General features: G+C 34.2%; 1 protein-coding gene across 13 annotated transcripts in view; it reads left to right on the forward strand.

Annotated features, from left to right (window-relative positions):
• LOC135137120 (E3 ubiquitin-protein ligase UBR5) overlaps positions 1–25,047 on the forward strand; it is a 57,933-nt gene that overhangs the window by 2,562 nt on the left and 30,324 nt on the right. For 5 of the 13 annotated variants that reach the window (XM_064066681.1, XM_064066683.1, XM_064066685.1 and 2 more), the window contains exons 5-15: positions 1–182; positions 230–680; positions 5,510–5,766; positions 5,947–6,054; positions 6,322–6,441; positions 6,495–7,015; positions 7,071–7,350; positions 7,406–7,522; positions 13,889–14,261; positions 14,312–14,531; positions 24,673–25,039. In XM_064066681.1, coding sequence (XP_063922751.1) covers positions 1–182; positions 230–680; positions 5,510–5,766; positions 5,947–6,054; positions 6,322–6,441; positions 6,495–7,015; positions 7,071–7,350; positions 7,406–7,522; positions 13,889–14,261; positions 14,312–14,531; positions 24,673–25,039 — 2,996 coding nt within the window. Of the gene's footprint in view, positions 183–229; positions 681–5,509; positions 5,824–5,946; positions 6,055–6,321; positions 6,442–6,494; positions 7,016–7,070; positions 7,351–7,405; positions 7,523–13,888; positions 14,262–14,311; positions 14,532–24,672; positions 25,040–25,047 lie in introns of all 13 variants that reach the window. The other 8 variants (XM_064066687.1, XM_064066688.1, XM_064066694.1 and 5 more) reach the window with 6 other exon arrangements.

Genomic DNA, 25,047 nt, shown 5'->3' on the forward strand with positions numbered 1-25,047 from the left:
CTTCCTTAACAGTCGCGGCAGTGGAAGAAGTCGATTGGCTGATAGGGACGCGCCCCCGGCGAACAGTTCGAGTTCGGATAGGGATAGGGAGAACTTTTCCAGGTGGAGGGACAGGCAGTACTTCGGACCGAGGAGGTGGCTGGAGACGGCGCTGAGAGAGAGTCCGTACGAAAAAGATTCAGGTGAGGGTCTACTTCAACTTCGTTCAAACCTCACCCGATGGTTCCAGATCACAAAAAGAAAGACAACGCGTGCCCTCTGTGGATCTCCGACGATTTCGAGTTCTGGCCAGACTCTGCGCCCAAATTCGTCCAGATTGCGAGTTTGTATTCGGAATTGATCGCGCTGTCGTCGAGCGGACAGGTTTTCCAGTGGCGGTGGAACGACCCAGAACCGTACAGACACCCAGAGAACCCCAACATCCACCACCCCAAGACCGTACCGTTGGGTTTATTGGGCGAGAAAATCGTCCATCTGTCGGCTTGTTCCACGCGTTGCTCCGTGGCCACGGAAAGCGGAAAAGTGGCCACGTGGTTGGACGAGTTGTTGGCGCCGGCTGCGTCCAAGTTGGAACACTCGGCGCAGGCGTATTCGGAGTTCCAAACTGACAAAATCGTCGCTTTGTACACGTGTCCGCTGTACAGTGTGGCGAGGTTGGAGAGCGGAGCGTTGTATTGGTGGTGAGTCGGTTACGGGCATAGACAAAGCAAGAGAGAGACGAGTAGATACCATGCTCTTGTTTGACACAGTGAACACAGCGCACCACTTTTGTCTGGGCGAACTATGCGTAAGGGCGCCAACCATTCAAACGAGTACCGTACCTAGTCAGCAACACGCCGAGCATGGAATCCTGGGAACACCTGTCATTCAGTTTAACATATTATTAAGGCATTGATTTAGAAATATGTCATTAGAAAGACATATGTGCCACAATTCCGTGCTCGGCGTTGTGCTTTCATTTCAAAGCAATTGGCAGTGGTAAATAAGACAAAAATATTATTTTTTATTTTTATTACAAATAAAAAAACAATGTTAGTAAAAATAACAGTTATTATAATACATAATACATTAATAACAATATTAATAATACTTTTTTTTCTTACAAGTTACTTGCCCAAAAAATTTGAAACCATTAATATATCTATTACAAATAAAAAACAACGTTAGTAAATATAACAGTTATTTATATAATACATAATACATTAGTAATAATACATTTTTTTTGCTTACAGGTTACTTGCCCAAATACAGCAAGAAACCTAAATACACAATAATATAACTTAAAAACTATGCCATTAAATAATATAACTTAACAATTTATTCATACCTAAATTTATTAATTATTTTTACATGTATAGTGTACGCTGCAAGCGTGTTTAGCCACACATCTAACTTAATTTTGGGGCATTAAAAAATGACAAATTAAGATTTATTTGTGTGAAGACCACTTTAGTGATATTTTTTTACGAGTACCGTTCATAACAGATTCCACAAGTTTGCTCTATCAACCATTTTGTAACCCAAAACGATTGTGGCGGTAATAAGATAATTTTTTATAGAAATTTAAGAAGTTCATACAGATCTTTAAGAAGCTTTTTACAGTTACCTTCAAAGTCAACTCTGTTTAAAATTCTTAGGAAAGTACCATTCGTTGCAGGTATTAACGACCAGCCTTTTATTAAATTAAAAAACAGAATGACAAAAATGTCAAAAATTAATAGTGTGTGCAACCGATTCAATTTATAGGACAAGAAGATTGTAGATCTTTAAATTTGGATTTTTTAAATGAAGACTGCATTATGTACCCAAAGAATTAATAATTTACGTTGTACAAATATATAAGAGTGTTGTATATTATTTAAAACAATTTGGAGACATTCTGTGCATTGAAGAATAATAATAATTAATTAGTGTTTTAATATGTACAGAAATTATTATCTACTAGCATGAATAATTTTTTTTAATTTATTTTTTTGTTTTTTAGCATTTCTTGCTTCCTCTATACTTTTTTTAATAGTACCTGCATGCTTTTTTGCTATTAAGTCAAATGCTATATTAAGTAATAACATCACAATATCTTTTTTGTGGTCTTCGCAAGTGAACCAAGTAAAATCTGTATTTTCTTTAATAACATTAAAAATTTTGGTTTTTATATTTGAAATATGCCCTAGTCTATCTATGCATAGTACAATAATATCATGAACATGAGCAATATATTGTAATAGGTGTTTTGTGACATATGTCAGTCTTTGCATGTTGTCATCATATTCCTTAAAATATGTGAATATATGATATGGTTGCAAATTTTCGTCAATCAAGCAATGCCTACATTCAGTACAAGTAAAATGTTCAATTTTTTTTACAAAATAACCACAAACATACGTTAATGCCTGTGTATCAAAATTGCAATCGTTAATGAAAACTGGAGGAGGTAATTCAAGATTCAATAATTCATTATTCTCATGCTCAACCAAAGGTGTGGCTAATTCATTTTCCTGTTCTAAAAAGTCTTGCAAATTATTGAGTAACTGACATTCGTCTTTTTCACAATTACCACCTGGACTTCTATTTGAAACTAAATTATTTAAAATCGATGTCTTTAAAGATCCAATAAATTGGAAACATGAAGGATTTACATTTCCATGACCATGTTGACGAATTGTGCCAAATAAATTTTCAAGAGGATCTTGACAAAATGACCTGGGGCGTAAATATGTCATTCCAGCACCTTTACAAATTTTCCAGACCTCCTTCATCGCTCTGATGTTGTTCTTCCAACCAGTTTTAACAGGCATGTTTTGCTTTATTTTGCCTCCGTTCGTCGGCTGAAATTGCCAGTTATCTATTTTGTGAATAATCTGATCCCAAAATGTTATATGCCTGGACTTTTTTGTAATACTACATCTCAAAGGTTTACTTTTGACAGGGTACCTAGAAATGCCATTGAAAGAATCAAAAAGTTTATCAATGTCAGCAACAAATTCCGCAGTATGAATAGCTTCAGATGGTAAAGGATTATTCCCAGTAGATACTTGTGATTCAATAGCAGCAGCCATACTATGACTCATAGTTTTAGCTGCTACAGATACTTTCATTTTAAGAAATGAATTCTTTTTGTCGACATCCAAATATGACCTTCTTATTCGAGGTAACTGGGAAAAACGTCTAGTTTTCTGATCATTATCATAAGCCTTTTGGAGATACTCAAACTTTGCTGTTTTATTTGTGTCATATTTAATATTATATTTCGCAAGAGCCGTTCTAGTAATTTTTAGCAGATGGGGAACATCATGTATAACACAGATTTTTTTTATTTTCAAAAAAATATGGTTTATTAACCTTACCAGTCGAGCGTATCACCTTGTCCTTAATTGTTGACCTATTTGTTGAAGCCTGATCACAAACAATGGCTACTGGAATTAAACCTGTAGATTGAACTGCTGTAATGACTTCAGATAATATTGTCGTTAAGTCTTTTGTCTTTATTGTGTCTCTCGTAAAGTAGTAAGCCACAGGTTGTTTAAATGACTTACGTACACCCCTTACCATAAACACTAAAGCGTGATTAGCAATAATATTTTGGCGACGAGAACCTCCCAAGTCAACATACCCTACAAATTTATCTGAAGTTTTTGAATATGTCAGCTCCTCTGACAAAGCCATTTCGTCAAACATAATGGAACAACATCTGTTGGCTTTACAGGTGTCCTTTTTTACGTCCCTCTTAATTTTGTCCAACAATTGCTGGTTTATACCAGTTTCAAATGGTACTTTCATTAACAATTTTTGCAAAGTGGATTTGCAAGGTAACTTTACAAACTGCTGCAAAAACCTGTAACATCTAGGTCCTCTTTTATATAAAGCTAATGCAAATATTTTGCTTTTTGTAGTGTAACGTGGTCTCTTTCTGTTTGCATTTACAAACTGTGATTTTATAAAAGAGACCCCAGAAGCGTCAAAATTATTTTCAATGGTGTTAAAAAGTGGACTGTTACTTAAATCGTATGCGGTCTTTATTTTATCCTTTGACTTCAGGAGTTTGGTTTTTAATTTGTGTAACTGAACGTTCAAATTTCTACATGAAAAATATAAATGTTGTTTTCTAGGGGTTAAATTTTTTACTGATTTGCAATTAATTTGCTGTAGAATTCCTTTTTGTCGCTTTGCCCTTCCTAAATGTGATTCAGACTTTCTCTCTTTCTCTTTTTAAGTGTAGAATCAGCGGATTTTTTCGATGGATTAGCAATATCAAATAAATCAACCTTTTGATCAAAGTCACAATCAGAATAAATTGGATTTGTTAAATCAGAATAACCACTGAGATTGTCAACACAATTACTATTTGAACTTGCAGACATTTCGGAATCATTACAGTTATTATAATTAGGATTCAAAGTTAGATCTGCAGAAAGTCCACATATTTTTGAGCTGTCGAAACATGATGGAACTACAAATTTATTTAACCGTTTCCTTAATGTACTTGTAAAAGCAGTGTCAGAAAAATGATCTTCACATAAATACATTTTTGTGGCAGAGTACTCAACTTTTTTAATTAAGTGATGGTTCATAGCTTCAAACCATTGTTTTCTAACACATTCTACAGACGGGAATGTAAAAAAAGTTTTATTTTGATTGCCTCTGTAATATGCACTTGTACATAATGGGTATCTACATTTGTAGCTAGCAATTTGTTTTGTCATATTGAAAAATCGCAACCAAATAATCTAACTAAATATTACTAAAGAATATAATAATACTAATTACCTCCTGACACACGTCTGTAATATTATAGAATGGGTTTGTAACCTGCAACAATAAAATGTTATTAATACCAGAAATTCATTGAAATGAAGTAAGTAATGAAGTAACAATTTTTAAAATATTAGATAGGTAGCTATTTATACACTTACCAAACAAGAACTAGAAGTAATGACGTAGGTACTTGTGCTTTTGTAGTCTTCAGATCAAAAACCAATATTAATTTATAATTATTTCCTCCTCCCAGTGACTCTGATTTAATTATTTTCGATGTTCCTGTAAAATTGGTTAAAATCAACAGTGTGTAATAAATAGTCTATTAAATACAGAGATGGAAAGTGGGTGAAATTTTACAAAACGCAATTTTCTTTCCACATTATTATTAAAGTACTTACCTAATTCCTAGTAACAATAGGAATTTTATTGTATAATCGAATAAACGAATAACGCATAAATATTGTCCAATAAACACTTGAAACGAGTCAAACCACAACACAGAATAAAGAAAACAACGTTCATAGGAGTTGATCTCACAGAAATGAGTAATGGTGGACCACATGCAACTTCAGCTTTCCATAAACAGAGCCACGTGATGCGCGGTTTTCATTTTTACATTTACTCAATGTCCAGACGGCGCATTCGCTATGTTTCCAGATTCGTCATATGTTTCTACGCGTCTTATCTGAGTTTGTCTATGGTTACGGGCTGCGAAAGTGGCGCAGTCGCAGTTCAACGATGATGATAATTTCAGGGGTGTGCTTCCGTTCGCGCAGCGCAAGCGCCTCTGGGAGAAGTACCGCACGAAGTGCCGTAAGCAGAAGCCGTCGAGCAACCAGTCGGACATCGTGACCGGCAGCCAGGTGTGTATGAAGAACAGCCCGATGTACCAGGCCGGCGCCATCGGCTTCACCATCGCCAACGGCGTGCCGAAGGTCGGCCAGCTGCAGAATGCCGCGTGGACCTTGAGCGACACGTGCACGTTCAAGATCATCAACGTGCAAACAAACGGTACCTTGAGTTCCGATAAAAGTAGAGACGCTAGCGTGCCAGGCCCGAGCGGGTTATGTAAGTCACTTTTGGCTTGGAGATTTTCTAGATTTAGTACAGTAAAGTCCGGTTTATGATGATATGAGTGGTCAGAAACACTGTTGTTTTATGATTATTTCTGTTGCAATTTTGTCGTCGCAGCGACTAGTGGCGCCGCCCATCGGCCAACGAAAGCGTTCCGAGGTGGTGCATCGTCGCACGATAGGGACGCCCTCTCCGCACTACTTGTTTCACGTATAGGCAATGCTGGTAATCATCAAACAGCTCCTAAGATGATGTTTTGTTTTGGATCGCGACGCTACATTTCTCAGTCCTTGGCCGGCAAACTAGCTTGCGCCCAACGATCACGAAACGTAGCTTGACGACGAACAAACGGAGTTTACTGTATTCGTGATGATAAATGCTAACCAGTGATTCACTGTGATCTGACGATTAGTCTTTCTGATTACGTTTTTTTCCACTAACTTTGTAAAAAAAGCGAGACGAAGTGTTCACCGATTTTCGATTTGTTTACAGCGAATTTGACGAGCAAGAGTTCGTCGAACAAGGAGAACGCCGACAGGTTGGACATGCCGCCGCCGCCGTCGCCGGCTTCGAGCACCTGCAGCGACACGGGAAGCATCACCAACAGCCACAGTGAGTATCGCACTCTGTGCGTGCGTGCGCAAAACTCACGTATTAACTTGCAGAGCGCCAAAAGCGCATGGCCGTGTCGGGCTCGGACCCCGGCTCCGAGCAGCGCAAGGACGAGGAGGAGTGGCCTTTGAGGAACGTGATTTTCGTGGAAGACGTGCGGAGCGTGCCCGCAGGCCGCGTTCTCAAAGTAGACGGCGCCTACGCCGCCGTTCGATTTCCAAGTGGACATTCCAGAGACAGAGACGCGAAAGACGCCGACGATATTTTCCAAGACTGTAGACTGATGCGCAAAGACGACCTCCAGGTGATCAAATCGTCGTCGAACTCTCGCGTCCCCGACTGTTTCCAGAAGACTCCGCGTCGTATTCAGATCTCCGACAACGGCAACCAGATCTTGACCATCGCCGTCGACGGACAGGGCATCCACGCGATCGTCCGAAACGGGTCCAAGTTGAGCTACGTCGTCTACAACGTGAGTAGCGGACGGATCGAGCAAGACAATCCTTTCCCCAGCGACACGGCGTCGTTCATGGGGCTGAATCCTCATTTGATTAACTTGATTTGCGCCGGAGAGGTTCGTTGCACGATTATCGATTGGTGAATTGTTTATTCTTTTTTTTGTTCTGTAGAGTTCGGAAACCATTCTCATCCTGCGCGATGGAAACAGCACGATTTATCCGTTGGGTAAAGACTGCGCCGACGCCATTCGTGATCCCCAGTGCCTGGATTTGCCGCCTGTGAAGTGTTTAACGGCCGGCACGTTCGGTTTAACCGGAACCGGTCTTAACATGAAGAATCAAGTGGCGATTGTTGTTTTCGCTTTGGAGCAGCAGCTGCTCATGCCGAAGATTTTACGTTGTGATATCGATGGAGTGAGGCAAGTGCTTGCGCAGCTCGATGGTGACTTAAGTAAGTTTCGTCGCTAGGTTAAGTCGGCGAGGTTAATTTTTTTTGTTTTGCGCAGAGTCCAATACTTCTCCTGTTTCGAATATTTTGAGTGAGAGGTGCGACGGCAATCGGAATATTTTCCACGCCGTCGTCAACATGTGCACGCCTACGTCGAACAAGGACTCAGAAAATGGTAAGTTGAGCAAAATTGCTTTGGCAGAAACCGATTTCCAGACTCAATATATTTTGAATTTTTGATTTTTTTTGTGCTTGGGTCGAGTTTTAGCGGATTTAAATATTTGGGGGTATGCAACCAATGTTACAAGCTACTTGATTAAAATAAAAATCAATTTGTTGAATTTTCATAACATGGGTAACTAAAGTAGGATTTATAAACTTGCTGTTGACGTTGAAGTTCCCCTGACGTTGTTTTTAGAGCTGAAAATTGTCTGCTCTGTTGCCAAGTTGCCGCTGATAGTAACTTTTATGTTCAACTTTTGTCGTATTTAAAGGGGTTGTAGAAGAAAAGTGGCAGATTTCAGTTAATTACTACAAAAATTTAAACATGTTTTCAGTTTCTTGTTGACAAGGTAAGTCTACACATATTAAGAGAAAAAAGGCAAAATGTAGCCCCGCCCACCCACCCCATCTCAATTGTGATGATTTTTTTTATTCGTCGTGAGTCAAGAGGGCGGAACTTAACTGCAAAATTCTTATTTCTTTACTACAAATTAAAAATATGTTTTTGAGTATCGAGTTGTTCAAAAAATGCTAGGAATATTAAAGCCAGTCGCTACATTTTCTGCATGGAATTTTCGATACATTTTCAGAATGTAATATGTCCAATATTAACAGACTTATAGTTGTGAAATTTTAAATATAAGCTCTCCATAGCTTCATATAATGCAAAGACAGTTGTGCTAAAAACAGTTTGTGATCATACTTTTTTTTTTAATTTTTGTATAGCGTATTTTAAAAAATCAATGTCTCGGTTATATACTAAATCAAGTCGAAAATTTAAAGTTTTGCAAGCTGAAAACAGTGGTGTAAACCGCTTTCCAAAATTTCCATTAATAACTGAAATATTGATTTTTCAAAATACGTGACGCAAAGATTTCAACAAAATTTAAAAAATGTATAATAATGAATGTCCTCGTAATTATTTAGTGAAAGTTGTTCTGAAAATACATTGACAATAACACTAGAGCCAAATGTAGCGACTACTCTTAAGAAAAAAATAAAGCCAAAGATTAGGCCCCACCCAGATCTCAATTCTCAATTGTGATGAATTTTTCATTCGTTCTCAGACCTAGGGGCGGAGCCTAGTTGCAAAATCCATATTTCCTTACAAAAATTTACCATTTGAAACGTGTTTTAAGTCTCTAAGAATTAAAAAATCGTCACAATATAGAGATGGGGTGGGTGGGCGGGGTTAATATTTTGCTTTTTTTTCTTAATATAAATAGTATTCTTTGAACAACACGATACTCAAAAACATGTTTTTAATTTCTTGTAAAGAAATAAGTATTTTGCAGTTAAGCTGCGCCCCCTTGGTTCACGCCGAATAAAAAATTCGTCGGAATTGACACAGGGCGGGTGGGCGGGGCTTATATTTTGCCTTTTTTTCTTAATATAGATGGTCATCTTTTCGCAAGAAACTTACAACATGGTTAAAATCGTACATTTTTGCAAGGAAATATGGGTTAAGTTTCATATTGCGAAAAGAATTTTACACCTATTAAAACAACAAGGTAAAATATAAGCCCGCCCACCCGCCCTGTCTCGATTGTGATGACCTTTGTTATTCGCGTTAACCAAGAGGACGAAGTTTAACTGGAAAATACCTATTTCTTTACAAGAAATTAAAAACATGTCTTTGAGTATCGTGTTGTTTAAAGAATACTATGTATATTAAGAAAAAAAGGCAAAATATAGACACCGCCCACCCACCCCATCCCAATTGTGATGATTTTTTTTTATTCTTGGAAACTTAAAACACGTTTAAAATGGTAAATTTTGTAAGGAAATATGGATTTTGCAATTAGGCTCCGCCCCTACGTCTAGGAACGAATGAAAACTTCATTACTTTTTAGATCAGGGCAGGTATGGGTGGGGCTTAATCTTTGGCTTTAATTTTTTCTTAATATACATGGTATTCTTTGAACAACACGATACTCAGAGACATGTTTATAATTTTTCGTATAGAAATAAGGATTTTGAAGTTAAGCTCCGCCATCTTGGCTCAAGACGAATAAAAAAAGTCATCACAATTGAGATAGGGCGGGTGGGCGGAGCTTACATTTTGCCTTTTTTTCTTAATATGTGTAGACTTATTTTAATGACAAGAAACTTAAAACATGATTTGTCTTTGCAAGGATATATGTATTTTGCAATTATGGGGCGGAGCCTAATTGAAAAATCGATATTTCCGTATACAAATTTTCTATTTTAAACATGTTTTGAGTTTCATGTTGTTAAAAGAAGTCTACGCACCTTAAAACAAAAAGGGAAAATGTAAGCCCGCCCACCCACCCTATCTCAATTGTGGTGATTTTTTTTATTCGGTGTGAACCAAGGGGGCGGAGCTTGGCTGCAAAATACTCATTTCTTTACAAAAAATTAAAAACATGTTTTTTAGTATCGTGTTATTCAAAGAATACTATGTACAGTGTCCCCGGATTGAGTTCACAAGAGGAAAAAACTGTTATTCTATTTTACAAAAAAATGACATAGGAATAACATTTTTTGCTTAATTCAAAACGGATAAATCTGCAATTAAAACTTCAATATTTCTGGTCTGTACTCTTAAAATTAATTTTTCTTATTTTTAAGTTCTTCGTTACTTTTAGTTTTTTTAGATTTTAACGACACAGTCTGATAATATTAAAATTATAATTGCAGATTTATTCGTTTTGAATTAAGCAAAAAATGTTATTCCTATGTCATTTTTTTGTAAAAAAGAAGATACACTTTTTTTTCCTCTTGTGGACTCAATCCGGGGTCATACTGTATGTTAAGATAAAAAGGCAAAACATAAACCTCGCCCACCCACCCTATCTCAATTGTGGTGATTTTTTTTATTCTTATAAACTTGAAACACGTTTAAAATGGTAAATTTTTGTAAGGAAATATAGATTTTGCAATTAGACTCCGCCCCTTGGTCTAACAATGAATGAAAAATTCATGACAATTGAGGTAGGGTGGGTGGGCGGGGTTTATATTTTGCCTCTTTTTCTTAATATACGTAGTATTCTTTGAACGACACAATACTCAAAATTGTCTATAATTTTTTGTAAAAAAATAAGTATTTTGCAGTTAAGCCCCGCCCCCTTGGCTCACGCCGAATAAAAAAAATCCTTACAATTTGAGATTGGGCGGGTGGGCGGCCTTACATTTTTCCTTTTTGTTTTAATCTGTGTAGACTTCTTTTCAGAACATGACCTTTAAAACATGTTTAAAATGGAAAATTTTTGTCAGGAAATATCAATTTTGCATTTAGGCTACTCCCCTTAATTTCAAAATTCATATTTCCTTGCAAAAGCGTACCATTTTAACCAAGTGGCGGATTTAAGTTGATTACTACAAAAATATACCATTTTAGACATGTTTTCAGTTTCTTGTTATCAAAATAAGTCTACACATATTAAGAAAAAAAAGGCAGAATGTAGCCCCGCCCACCCGCCCTGTCTCAATTGTGATGATTTTTTTTATTCGTCGTGAGTGAAGAAGGCGGAGCTTAACTGCAAGATCCTTATTTCTCTATGAGACATTAAAAACATTTTTTGAGAATCCTGTTATTCAAAGAATAGAATGTGTATTAAGAAAAAATGAAACCCAAAGTTAAGCCCCACCCATTCCTGTCCTGATCTAAATATGTAGTAATGCAGTTTTCATTGGTCGCCAAACCTAGGGGCGGAGCTTAATTGCAAAATCCATATTTACCTACAAAAATTCACCATTTTAAACGTGTTTCAACTTTCTAAGAATAAGAAAAATCATCACAATTAGGATGGGGTGGGCGGGCGGGCCTCATATTTTGCATTTTTTTCTTATTATACATAGTATTCTTTGAGAAACGCGCTACTCAAAAACATGTTTTTAATTTCTTGTATAGAAATAACTATTTTGCAGTTAAGCTCCGCCCCCTTGGTTCACGCCGAATAAAAAAAAATCATCACAATTGAGACAGGGCGGGTGGGCGGGCTTACGTTTTGCCTTTTTGGTTTTAATATGTGGAACTTCTTTTCATTACATGAAACTTAAAACATGTTTAAAATGGAAAATTTGTATAAGGAAATTTGGATTTTGCAATTAGCCTCTGCCCTATAATTACAAATCCATATTTCCTTGTAAAAATGTACCATTTTAACTATGTTTTAAGTTTTTTGTGGTGAAAAGATGGCTATGTATATTAAGAAAAAAAAAAAGGAAAAATATAAGCCCCACCCACCCACCCTATCTCAATTGTGATCAATTTTTCATTCATTGTCACACCGAGGGGCGGAGCCTAATTGCAAAATCCATATTTACCTAAAAAAATTCACCATTTTAAACGTGTTTCAACTTTCTGAGAATAAGAGAAATCATCACAATTAGGATGGGGTGGGTGGGCGGGACTCATATTTTGCTTTTTTTTTTTTCTTACTATACACAGTATTCTTTGAAAAACACGCTACTCAAAAACATGTTTTTAATTTCTTGTATAGAAATAACTATTTTGCAGTTAAGCTCCGCCCTCTTGGTTCACGCCGAATAAAAAAAATCATCACAATTGAGACAGGGCGGGTGGGCGGGCTTACGTTTTGCCTTTTTGGTTTTAATATGTGTAACTTCTTTTTATAACATGAAACTTAAAACATGTTTAAACTGTAAAATTTGTATAAGGAAATTTGGATTTTGCAATTAGCCTCCGCCCTATAATTACAAATCCATATTTCTTTGTAAAAATGTACCATTTTAAGTATGTCTAAGTTTGTTGTGGTGAAAAGATGGCTATGTATATTAAGAAAAAAAAAAAAAAAACAACAAAATATAAGCCCCACCCGCCCACCCTATTTCAATTGTGATCAATTTTTCATTCATTGTCACACCGAGGGGCGGAGCCTAATTGCAAAATCCATATTTACCTACAAAAATTCACCATTTTAAACGTGTTTCAACTTTCTAAGAATAAGAAAAATCATCACAATTAGGATGGGGTGGGTGGGCGGGCCCCATATTTTGCCTTTTTTTCTTACTATACACAGTATTCTTTGAAAAACACGCTACTCAAAAACATATTTTTAATTTCTTGTATAGAAATAAAGATTTTGCAGTTAAGCTCCGCCGCCTTGGTTCACGCCGAATAAAAAAATCATCACAATTGAGACAGGGCGGGTGGGCGGGCTTACGTTTTGCCTTTTTGGTTTTAATATGTGTGACTTCTTTTCATAACATGAAACTTAAAACATATTTAAAATGGAAAATTTGTATAAGGAAATTTGGATTTTGCAATTAGCCTCCGCCCTATAATTACAAATCCATATTTCTTTGTAAAAATGTACCATTTTAAGTATGTCTAAGTTTGTTGTAGTGAAAAGATGGCTATGTATATTAAGAAAAAAAAAAAGCAAAATATAAGCCCCACTCACCCACCCTATCGCAATTCTGATTATTTTTTGTATTCGTCTTAAGCCGAGGGGCGGAGCCTAATTAATTGTAAAATCCTTATTTCCCAACGAGAAATTACCATGTGGAATATGTTCTTAAGTAATCGTGTAATACAAAGAAAACTAAATATATTGATTTAAAAGAAAAACCGTCTCGATCTCAATCGTGATAAATTTTTCATTCGTTATCAGACCGAGGGGCGGAGCGTAATTGCAAAATCGATATTTCCTTATACAAATTTAAACATGTTTTAAGTTTCTTGTTCTGAAAAGATTGACCACATATGTTAAGAAAAAAGGCAAAATATAAACCCCACCCACCCGCCCTATCTCAATTGTGATGAATTTTTTATTCATTATCACACCGAGGGGCGGAGCCTAATTGCAAAATTGATATTTTCCTACAAAAATTTACCATTTTACACATGTTTTACCTTTCTTATTGTGAAAATAATTGGCTTAAAATTAGTGGACCTCATTATCTCTATCAGAATTTGATTTTCGTGGAATTAGTGCTGTCAATCAGAAAAATGTCTCCCTTACTTCAGGGCATTTTCCTTCAAGTTGGCAGCACTGCACAATACTGCAATTTGATTGGTTGAAAACCCAACGTCAACGGCAACATTAGCGACAAGTTTATATTTTGCTAACCTCAAAAAGTCATTGGGTAATTAGCGCCATCTTCATGCATTTTGCATAATTATTATAAATATTGGAATTTTTGAAATTTTGGGAAACATTTGAAACGATCAACCTTGAAAACATAAATTCCACCAACCACTAACACTAAATCCTCAACCTGGAAATCGGCCCCCACGCACACTCCCGCTCGCATGTCGTCCCCGCACGCTCCTGCGCATGCTCGTGTACGTAGCCCCGCCCACCCTCTTAGCCTCTGGGACCATTTACAGAAACGTCAAAATGTACCGCGTCGAATGCAGGCTTGGAATGCGTGAATATGATGCGTAGACCTGTCCGTTCTTCTTCCGAACGCGCACTCAACAATTGTAACTCCGCAGATCAGCACAGCTTCGTCCAAGAGGAGCCGATACCGACGCACAGCTGGCCGCCGGAGTCGTTCGACGTGACGTCGGGCGACGAAGACAGCTTAATGGGCTTGGGCAGCAGCGCCGCCAACAAGGGCGGCAGCGGCGGGGGCGGCGCCCCGGCGAACCTCGTCGTCGACCCGGCCGAGCGGCGCTCGAACGCCATGCAGATCCTGCACGCGCTGCTGTACGACTCGGCGGCGCTCGAGCCCCATTTGATCGAACTCCTGTGCGCGAAGTGAGTAGTTAATTTTCTAGAGTTGGCAACTTGTAACTGGTGGTTGACAGGGATGCGCAAGGACAGACGCCGTTCATGTTGGCGGTGTCGTCGAGGAGCTACCCAGCGGCGTTGGAGATTTTCGAGAAGATTATTAAGTTGGGGACGGCGCAGGAGAGGGAGGAGATGATCTTTCCGAAGGGGTCGAACCCGGACCATTCGCCTTTGCACGTGCTGTGCTGCAACGACACGTGCAGTTTCACGTGGACGGGGGCGGAGCATATTAACCAAGTGAGTTTTCAAGAAGTCTTAATCATAATATGATAATAATAATAATAATAATATGTTTATTGCCCAACAGCTCATATGAACCTATTACAGAGCAATTGACACAAACTAATGTATTATCAATACAAAAAAAGAAAAGTAAATAAATAAGTACAAATAAATATACCGGATACCTGAATAATAAGTCTAAATTAAGAGTTACTTAGCAAGTAGAAAAATACACGAAAAAGATAAGATGAAGTAAAAAAAAAAAAATAATAATAATAATGATAACAATAATTCTAAACATAAGTGATAATTAATAATTACTCTCTTGCGAAGATACTTAAGCTAAATACTTAAGATCTTTTAGATTTATATTAAAAATGTCACAATCTCTCAGTTTGTTGTTAAAATTACTACACATAACATTAATCGGGCTTTTTACCAAAATATTTGTGCGAGCGGTGGATAGATGCCAAGGTAAAGAGTGTTATTTACACGTGGTACATGAAAGAAGATTTTGGCCAAAAGTTCACTGCAGTCAATTTTATAATTGACGATTTTAAAAAGAAACATTACAGCACTAACTTCTCTTCTAGCATGTAAAGACGGTATATTAAACTCTCTTTGAAGTATCAAATTGTCACATCCTCTAGCAGGGTAGGTGCCATATTTTTTAAACCATAAATATTTAAGAAATTTTTTTTTAACTGATTCGATGACATTAATATAGCAATAATAGATTGGATACCAAATTAGGCAACCATACTGTAAGCGTGATATAATGTACGTATTAAACAGCATTTTCATAGGTTCAGTAGAAGCATTGTTTAAGTATATTATAGTTGGACAACCTAATACAAATTTTACTTCGCCTAAATAGTGAGCTTTAGGACAAGGAATCCAGGGGGCGTGGGACAAATTTTTCGTCAACGCGCATTTTCACTACAGTGAGCTAACGTATTAGGTTTATTTTACTCTAAATCAGATGGCGCCATCAAACATTAGCAAAGGCAAACACCCTTCACTCTGCTCTTATACGAGGAGTTATCCATAAATCCATAATTAACATTGTTCCGCAAACAGTAATGTGTATAAAATATATGTACAAAATATGAAAATATTCTTGACATAAAAAATATGAAGCAACGCGTTGTAACGTGATACAAAAGAATTGTATTTAAATGAATTTGACGCTTATTTTTATTTGACTATATCTGACGACTGACAGAAACTTTCCAAGGGTTTTTAAACTGGTATAATTGTTTAGTTTTACAAGATTAAAGTAAAACAAGATTTTAAGTAAAATTTAGATTCGTGGTGTTACAAAAATATTAACACAAAATGAAAATATATGTTCAAAGTAAATAACAGAATGACATCAACTTTCGGCGTTAACATTACAAATAATTACAAGAGAGAAAAAAACGCACAAAGAACTTAAGAGACATGTTTGTAATATCGAGTTGTTAAAGGCTGCTTTGAAGACTGTTTGTTTCTATGAAAAACAATTGCTGTTATCGGACATTTTGGTAGATTTTGTTCCAAAAATACGAGATAACTAATTGTTTCTTGCACTAGTTTCCGTAACTTCTAAAATTTAAAAAGGATACGGCGTTCTGCTGTAATAAAATCTAGAATAAGGTCAAAATCACACTAACATTACATCTGATTTTGTTAACCACATGAATATAATTTACATTAAAATAAGTTACAGACATTGTTTGAAATGTTTATTATAGTTCGAAAACAAGATAAAATAAATAAATAAATAAATAAATAAAATGTGCAGTTTATAAACTTCAGAATTTTAGTATAAAAATAATTATGTTTGAAGGTTTATTTTGTCTGTTCCATGGTTTCATGGTCTGTTCCGGTGTTATATCCCTCTCGGGATATAACACCGACATCAGTGCACCGACCCAACGTTCTTCAACCGATGGGATGATTTATTACTTCCGTTATGCTGGCCCTACACACAGCGATTTGGTTTTCGGATTTTCGGCTAGATCTGCACAGTTAACTCTGCGCACTGCACACTGACATAGAGTATTTTGTTCACGCGAGCATCAAAAATATTACGCCGAAAGCACTTCTTCAAGTGTTATTTTTTTTAAGATGTCATATTTGTCAGCGTTTCCAAAATTTTCTTCTTTGCACAGGTCAACTAATTTTTCGTAAACCGCATTTTAAAATTTCTGTTATTGTATTTTTTACTTTTTAATTTTCTAAGGCATGAAAAAATCCCATATAGGTTTCTATGAATTTATTAACGAAATCAACTGATAACTTGCGCGCCATTTTGTGTTAATTAACACCAATAGTGATTATCATAATTTTATAATTATCATTTTAATGAAATTGTGTTCTTCACTTCGCGAACGACAGCAAACAATTTAAAATTACCGCTAGTCAAGTACCTGAAAATCCATCTCTCCCAAATATGTCTTTCTTGACACGATTTGTAATCCGAAGTCTCCCTTCACATGCAATTTTTCGTCGCCTGAGAACTTGTTTGATCTACAGACCAAAGCACACTCAGGCCAATATCGGCTTTAAGCGATTTATCTATAAACCGATATTCGTTAGAGTTGATCTAATACACATCCACTACGAAGAACTAACCCATTTCGACCATTGGACTTTACAACGAATAAGTGAACAAAGTTCTTGAACATCTTAACGATTTAATACATAATGTTCCCGAATGACAAAATTTACATTTCAAATTGTGTTATCAAATTACACTCTCCAAAATTTGTCACGAACAATGAAATGAAGCAATCTCCAAATTTTACAATAGTAAAATTGTAGTTTCGCCCCGTTTACCCCGTTTATGCATCCGTGTCGGGTTTTCACCTTAGACGTCAAGATTTTTGGAAAAAAATCAGCATTTTCCAATTTATAATGTTATTTAAATTTTAAAAAGTAGAATAGTCCTGATCTTGTGATTTATACCTAAATACGCTATTGGGATTTTTCGGCTTGTCGATTTCTCGATTTTTCAACTTTAAATGTCTCAATTTTTCAATATTTCAATTTTGGGCTTTTCCGATTCCTCCATTCCTTAAATTTTCTATTTCTCTATTCTTTCTATTTATTTTTCGATTTCTCAATCTTTCGATGTTTCAATGATACGATTTCTCAATTTTTGTCCTCTTCAATTTTACGGTTTTTAAATATTTCGATTTTTCAATTTTTCAAATTTTCACGTTTCTAAATTTTCAGTTTGCCGATTTCTAAAGTATTTTTTTTATTTGTCCATTTCTGGATTTCCTAAAGTTTCGATTTTTCACATCTTCAATTCTTCAATTTTTCGATTTTTTAAGATTACGATTTTTCAATTTTGCTTTTTTAGATTTTCGATTTCTCAATTTTCCAATTTTTTAATTTCTCAATTTTTTGAATATTTCTTTCAGTTATGAGATTTTTCAATATTTCAATTTTTCGACTTTTCGATTTTTGAATTGATGGATTTTTTTTGATTTCTCGCTTTTTTCCTTTTTGGATTTTCAATTTATTGTAAACTTTAGATTTTTCAATTCTGGGACTGTTTAATGGTTCGATTTCTCAATTTTTAAACTTTTCGATGTTTTAATATTTCATTTTTTAAAATTCTAGGTTTTTCGATATCTCGAGTTTTCAGTTCTTCTATATTTCAATTTTTCGATTTTTTGAATTTTAATTTTTGATTTTCTAGTTTTTTTTTTAAATTTTTCGATTATTCAATTTTTTAATTTCTCAATTTATCGAATTCAGATGTTTCGTTGTTTTGATTGTTCAATTTCTCAATTTTTCAATTTTTAACTTTCCTTTTCGGCTTCCGACTCCTCAATTTCTCGATCCTCCGATTTTTCGATTTCTCGAAGTCTCAGTTTTTGAATTTTTCGATGTTTCGATTTTTGGATTTTTCGGATTTTCGATTTTTTTCTTTTGAGCTTTTCAATTTCTGGATTTTCCAATTTTTCAATGCCCCGATTTTTCAATTTTTCAAATTGAATTGGATTTCTCGATTCTTCAATTTTGCGATATTTTAATTATTCATTGTTTTAAATTTTAGTTTTTTCGATTTCTCGATTTTTTGACTTTTCAGTTCTTCAGTATTTAAATTTTTGAATTTTTCAAATTTTTGCGTTAAATTTTCAGTTTTCTGATTTCTCAATTAATCTATTTTTGATTTTCCCACTTCTCAAAGTTTCGATTTTTCAGTTCTTCAATTCTTCGATTTTTCGACTTCGTTTAATGGTTTGTCGATTTCTCAATTTTTGGATATTTCTTTCAGGTTTGATATTTTTCAATACTTCGATTCTTTTATTTTTCGACTTCTAGATTTTTCTATTTTTTATTTTTGGATTTTCAGTTTTTTGTTTTTTATTTCAATTTCTGTATTTTTCAACTTTTTCATATTTTAATTTTTAAATTTCTAGATTTTTCAGTTTCTCGAGTTTCCAGTTCTATATTTTAATTTTTTAAATTTACGAATGTTTAAATTCATTGAGATTCGGATGTTTCGATGTTTTGATTATTCAATCCCTCGCTTTATCAATTTTTCCATATTTAAGTTTTCGATTTTTCGATTTTGGCCTATTTCGGTTTCTCAATTTTTTGATTTTTCGACTTCTCGATTTTTCGTCTCCTCGATTTTTTTGTCAAATATGCGTCCCTTCGTCCACTTTAAAGGTATACGAAATTAAACGACCACTACTTTAATTAATAAGTAACAAGTCATCTAATTTGCCTCCAGAATAACTATGGGTTATCATCAAACTATGAACACCAAATTAATTCAATATGAACATCTTCTTACGTATTTTTTTTATTAACAGTAGTCAAATCATTAAATACATATTATTTTTGAAACTAAAATGCATTTTATCGTAAGATTGTATCACAAAATATTCATCACCATTTAAATATATACGATTTAGACATCAAGAAATAAATTTAAAATTGCAAAAATTATACTAAAACAGCCTTAAATGTGTCTTGTATGTACGTGCTTATCAGTATGTAGGCATTTTAACGCACAGCAATAATCGTTCTTGATGAGTAATGAGTAATGACTGATGACTATTCTACTGTAACACAGTAAATCCTCGAAATCGAAAATTTAAAACACTGCAAAATTCAAATATGGGAAAATTGTAAAATCGAGAAATCGAAACATAAAAAAATCGAAAATCTAAAATTTAAAAATCGAGAAATTGAACAATCGGTTAATTCAAAAATCGAAACATCGAAAAATTTGAAAATCGAAAAATAAAAAAAAAATTGGACAATCGAAAATTTAAAAATTCCGAAAATTGAAAAATTGAAATATAGAGAAGTGAAAACTCAAAAAATCGTAAAAAATTAATAATTTCAAAAATTCAATAGTTAAAATTGAGCAATCGAAAAACTGAAAAATCACAAAATTGAACGAAATATAAAAAAAATTAAGAAATTAAAAAATTGGGAAACAGAAAAGTGAAAAAAGCAGAGTCTAAAAATCGCAAACTTAAAAAATCGAAAAATTGCAAAAATCAAAAACCTGAGTAATCGAAAAATTGAAGAACTGAAGAACTGAAAAATCGAAACTTTAGGAAGTGGAGAAATGGGAATATAAAAAAATAGATTAATTGAGAAATCCGAAAACTAAAAATTCAGAAACGTCAAAATTTGAAAAATAAAAAAATATTGAAGAACTAAAAAATCGAAAAATCTAAAATTTAAAACATTGAAAAGTTAAAATATCCTAAAACTGAAAAATGGAGAAATCCAAACATCAAAAAATCAAAAAAAATTAATAAAAATAAAAATCTAAAATTTAATAATCGAAAAACTGAAAAATCAACGAATCGAGAAGTCGAGAATTTAAAAAATTGGACAATTGAAAAATCGGATAAATCAAAAATCGAAACATCGAAAAATTGAGAAACCGAAAAGCAAAAAATCGAAAAACCAACAAATCGAAAAATCGAAACATTGTAAAATTCAAAAATTGAGACATCGAGAAATCGAAAAATCAAAAGACAAAAAAAATCGAGGAGTCAAAAATCGAGAAGTCGAAAAATCAAAAAATTGAGAAACCGAAGTAGGCCAAAATCGAAAAATGGAAAACTTAAATATGGAAAAATTGATAAAACGAGAGATTGAATAATCAAAACTTCGAAACATCTGAATCTCAATGAATTGAGATCTCAAAAAATTTAAACATTCGTAAATTTAAAAAATTAAAATATAGAACTGGAAACTCGAGAAACTGAAAAATCTAGAAATTTAAAAATTAAAATATGAAAAAGTTGAAAAATTGAGAAATTGAAATAAAAAACAAAAAACTGAAAATCCAAAAATAAAAAATAGAAAAATCTAGAGGTCGAAAAATGAAAGAATCGAAGTATTGAAAAATATCAAAACTGAAAGAAATATCCAAAAATTGAGAAATCGACAAACCAATAAAGCGAAGTCGAAAAATCGAAGAATTGAAGAACTGAAAAATCGAAACTTTGAGAAGTGGGAAAATCAAAAATAGATTAATTGAGAAATCAGAAAACTGAAAATTTAACGCAAAAATTTGAAAAATTGAAAAATTTAAATACTGAAGAACTGAAAAGTCAAAAAATCGAGAAATCGAAAAAACTAAAATTTAAAACAATGAATAATTAAAATATCGCAAAATTGAAGAATCGAGAAATCCAATTCAATTTGAAAAATTGAAAAATCGGGGCATTGAAACATTGGAAAATCCAGAAATTGAAAAGCTCAAAAGAAAAAAATCGAAAAACCGAGAAATACAAAAATCGAAACATTGAAAAATTCAAAAACTAAGACTTCGAGAAATCGAAAAATCGGAGGATCGAGAAATTGAGGAGTCGGAAGCCGAAAGGGAAAGTTAAAAATTGAGAAATTGAATAATCAAAACAACGAAACATCTGAATTCGATAAATTGAGAAATTAAAAAATTTAATAATCGAAAAATTTTAAAAAAGAAAAACTGGAAAATCAAAAATTAAAATTCAAAAAATCGAAAAATTGAAATATAGAAGAACTGAAAACTCGAGATATCGGAAAACCTAGAATTTTAAAAAATGAAATATTAAAACATCGAAAAGTTTAAAAATTGAGAAATCGAAGCATTAAACAGTCCCAGAATTGAAAAATCTAAAGTTTACAATAAATTGAAAATCCAAAAAGGAAAAAGGCGAGAAATAAATATTGAAAAATCTCATAACTGAAAGCAATATTAAAAAAATTGAGAAATTAAAAAATTGGAAAATTGAGAAATCGAAAATCTAAAAAAGCAAAATTTAAAAATCGTAATCTTAAAAAATCGAAAAATTGAGGAATTGAAGATGTGAAAAATCGAAATTTTAGGAAATCCAGAAATGGACAAATAAAAAAAATACTTTAGAAATCGGCAAACTGAAAATTTAGAAACGTGAAAATTTGAAAAATTGAAAAATCGAAATATTTAAAAACCCTAAAATTGAAGAGGACAAAAATTGAGAAATCGTATCATTGAAACATCGTAAGATTGAGAAATCGAAAAATAAAAAAATCGAGAAATATAAAATTTGAGGAATGGGGAGGAATCCGAAAAGCCCAAAATTGAAATATTGAAAAATTGAGACATTTAAAGTTGAAAAATCGAGAAATCGACAAGCCGAAAAATCCCAATAGCGTATTTAGGTATAAATCACAAGATCAGGACTATTCTACTTTTTAAAATTTAAATACATAACATTATAAATTGGAAAATGTTGATTTTTTTTTCCAAAAATCTTGACGTCCAAGGTGAAAACACGGATGCATTAACCGTAAACGGGGCGAAACTGCAATTTTACTATTGTAAAATTTGGAGATTGCGTCATTTCATTGTTCGTGACAAATTTTGGAGAGTGTAATTTAATAATACAATTTGAAATGTAAATTTTGTCATTCGGGAACATTATGTATTAAATCGTTAAAATGTTCAAGAACTTTGTTCACTTATTCGTTGTAAAGTCCAATCGTCGAAATGGGTTAGTTCTTCGTAGTGGATGTGTATCAGATCAACTCTAACGAATATCGGTTTATAGATAAATCGCTTAAAGCCGATATTGGCCTGAGTGTGCTTTGGTCTGTAGATCAAACAAGTTCTCAGGCGAAGAAAAATTGCATGTGAAGGGAGACTTCGGATTACAAATCGTGTCAAGAAAGACATATTTGGGAGAGATGGATTTTCAGGTGCTTGACTAGCGGTAATTTTAAATTATTTGCTGTCGTTCGCGAAGTGAAGAACACAATTTCATTAAAATGATAATTATAAAATTATCATAATCACTATTGGTGTTAATTAACACAAAATGGCGCGCAAGTTATCAGTTGATTTCGTTAATAAATTCATAGAAACCTATATGGGATTTTTTCATGCCTTAGAAAATTAAAAAGTAAAAAATACAATAACAAAAATTTTAAAATGCGGTTTACGAAAAATCAGTTGACCTGTGCAAAGAAGAAAATTTTGGAAACGCTGACAAATATTACATCTTAAAAAAAATAATACTTGAAGAAGTGCTTTCGGCGTAATATTTTTGATGCTCCCGTGAACAAAATACTCTGTCAGTGTGCAGTGCGCAAAGAGTTAACTGTGCAGATCTAGCCGAAAATCCGAAAACCAAATCGCTGTGTGTAGGGCCAGCATAGCGGAAGTAATAAATCATCCCATCGGTTGAAGAACGTTGGGTCGGTGCACTGATGTCGGTGTTATATCCCGAGAGGGGCCCAATACACCCAATAAAATGGAACAAAATAAAGCTTCAAACATGATTATTTTTATACTAAAATTCTGAAGTTTATAAACTGCACATTTTATTTATTTATTTATTTATTTTATCTTGTTTTCGAACTATAATAAACATTTCAAACAATGTCTGTAACTTATTTTAATGTAAATTATATTCATGTGGTTAACAAAATCAGATGTAATATTAGTGTGATTTTGACCTTATTCTAGATTTTATTACAGCAGAACGGCGTATCCTTTTTAAATTTTAGAAGTTACGGAAACTAGTTCAAGAAACAATTAGTTATCTCGTATTTTTGGCACAAAATCTACCAAAGTGTCCGATAACAGCAATTGTTTTTCATAGAAACAAACAGTCTTCAAAGCAGCCTTTAACAACTCGATATTACAAACATGCCTCTTAAGTTCTTTATGCGTTTTTTTCTCTCTTGTAATTATTTGTAATTTAACGCCGAAAGTTTATGTCATTCTGTTATTTACTTTGAACATATATTTTCATTTTGTGTTAATATTTTTGTAACACCACGAATCTAAATTTTACTTAAAATCTTGTTTTACTTTAATCTTGTACAACTAAACAATTATACCAGTTTAAAAACCCTTGGAAAGTTTCTGTCAGTCTTCAGATATAGTCAAATAAAAATATGCGTCAAATTCATTTAAATTCAATTCTTTCTTATCACGTTACAACGCGTTGCTTCATATTTTTTATGTCAAGTATATTTCCATATTTTGTACACATATGTTTATACACATTACTGTTTACGGAACAATGTTAATTATGGATTTATGGATAACTCCTCGTATAAGAGCAGAGTGAAGGGTGTTTGCCTTTGCTAATGTTTGATGGCGCCATCTGATTTAGAGTAAAATAAACCTAAAACTGTAGTGAAAATGCGCGTTGACGAAAAATTTGTCCCACGCCCCCTGGATTCCTTGTCCTAAAGCTCACTATTTAGGCGAAGTAACATTTTTATTAGGTTGTCCAACTATAATATACTTAAACAATGGTTAAAGTCACCCAGTAATAAGAAATTTTCATTTGTATTAAAGTTATCTTCAAAATATTCACAAAACCTTAACAACTCATTAAGTGATGGAGTTCCACAAAAATAAACAACAAAAATGTGTAAAAAGGTACCATTTAAAAAACATTTACAACCTACAAATCATATCTAGATCATTCCGTAATTGACTTAAATCAACAATTGTCACAGGTATATGGGTTCTCAAAGCAATCAAAACACCACCTCCTCTGGACAAGTTCAATGCATTATAATTACGGTCACATCTAAAAATTGTATATAAGTGAGGAGGGAAAATTTCGGAATCAGAAATAGAGTCTTGTAACCAAGTCTTGCCTGAATGCCGCGAGTTTTAAAATAATGTGTATTCTAGGACATATTCGAGTGTCGCACTTGCGGCCTCACCGGCACCCTGTGTTGCTGCACCGAATGCGCCCGCGTCTGCCACAAAGGCCACGACTGCAAGCTCAAGAGAACCTCGCCTACAGCCTACTGCGACTGCTGGGAGAAGTGCAAGTGTAAGGCTCTGATCATGGGCAACCAGACCGTCCGATTCGAGCTTCTCACGCGTCTGGTTAAAGAAACCGATTTGGTTTGTCTGCCGAATTCGCGCGGTGAAAGCATCCTGTTGTTCCTGGTGCAAACCGTGGGTCGCCAGAACCAAGAACAGCGCCAGTTTAGACACACCAGACCCAGGACGGCTTCTGCCAACTCCCGAAACAAAACACCATCGTCTGACAGTGAGATG

The sequence above is a fragment of the Zophobas morio genome, unplaced genomic scaffold (genome assembly GCF_036711695.1).
Source record: "Zophobas morio isolate AGI-343-1 ecotype UQ-CSIRO unplaced genomic scaffold, CSIRO_AGI_Zmor_V1 ptg000028l, whole genome shotgun sequence".
NCBI classification, from domain to species: Eukaryota; Metazoa; Arthropoda; class Insecta; order Coleoptera; family Tenebrionidae; genus Zophobas; species Zophobas morio.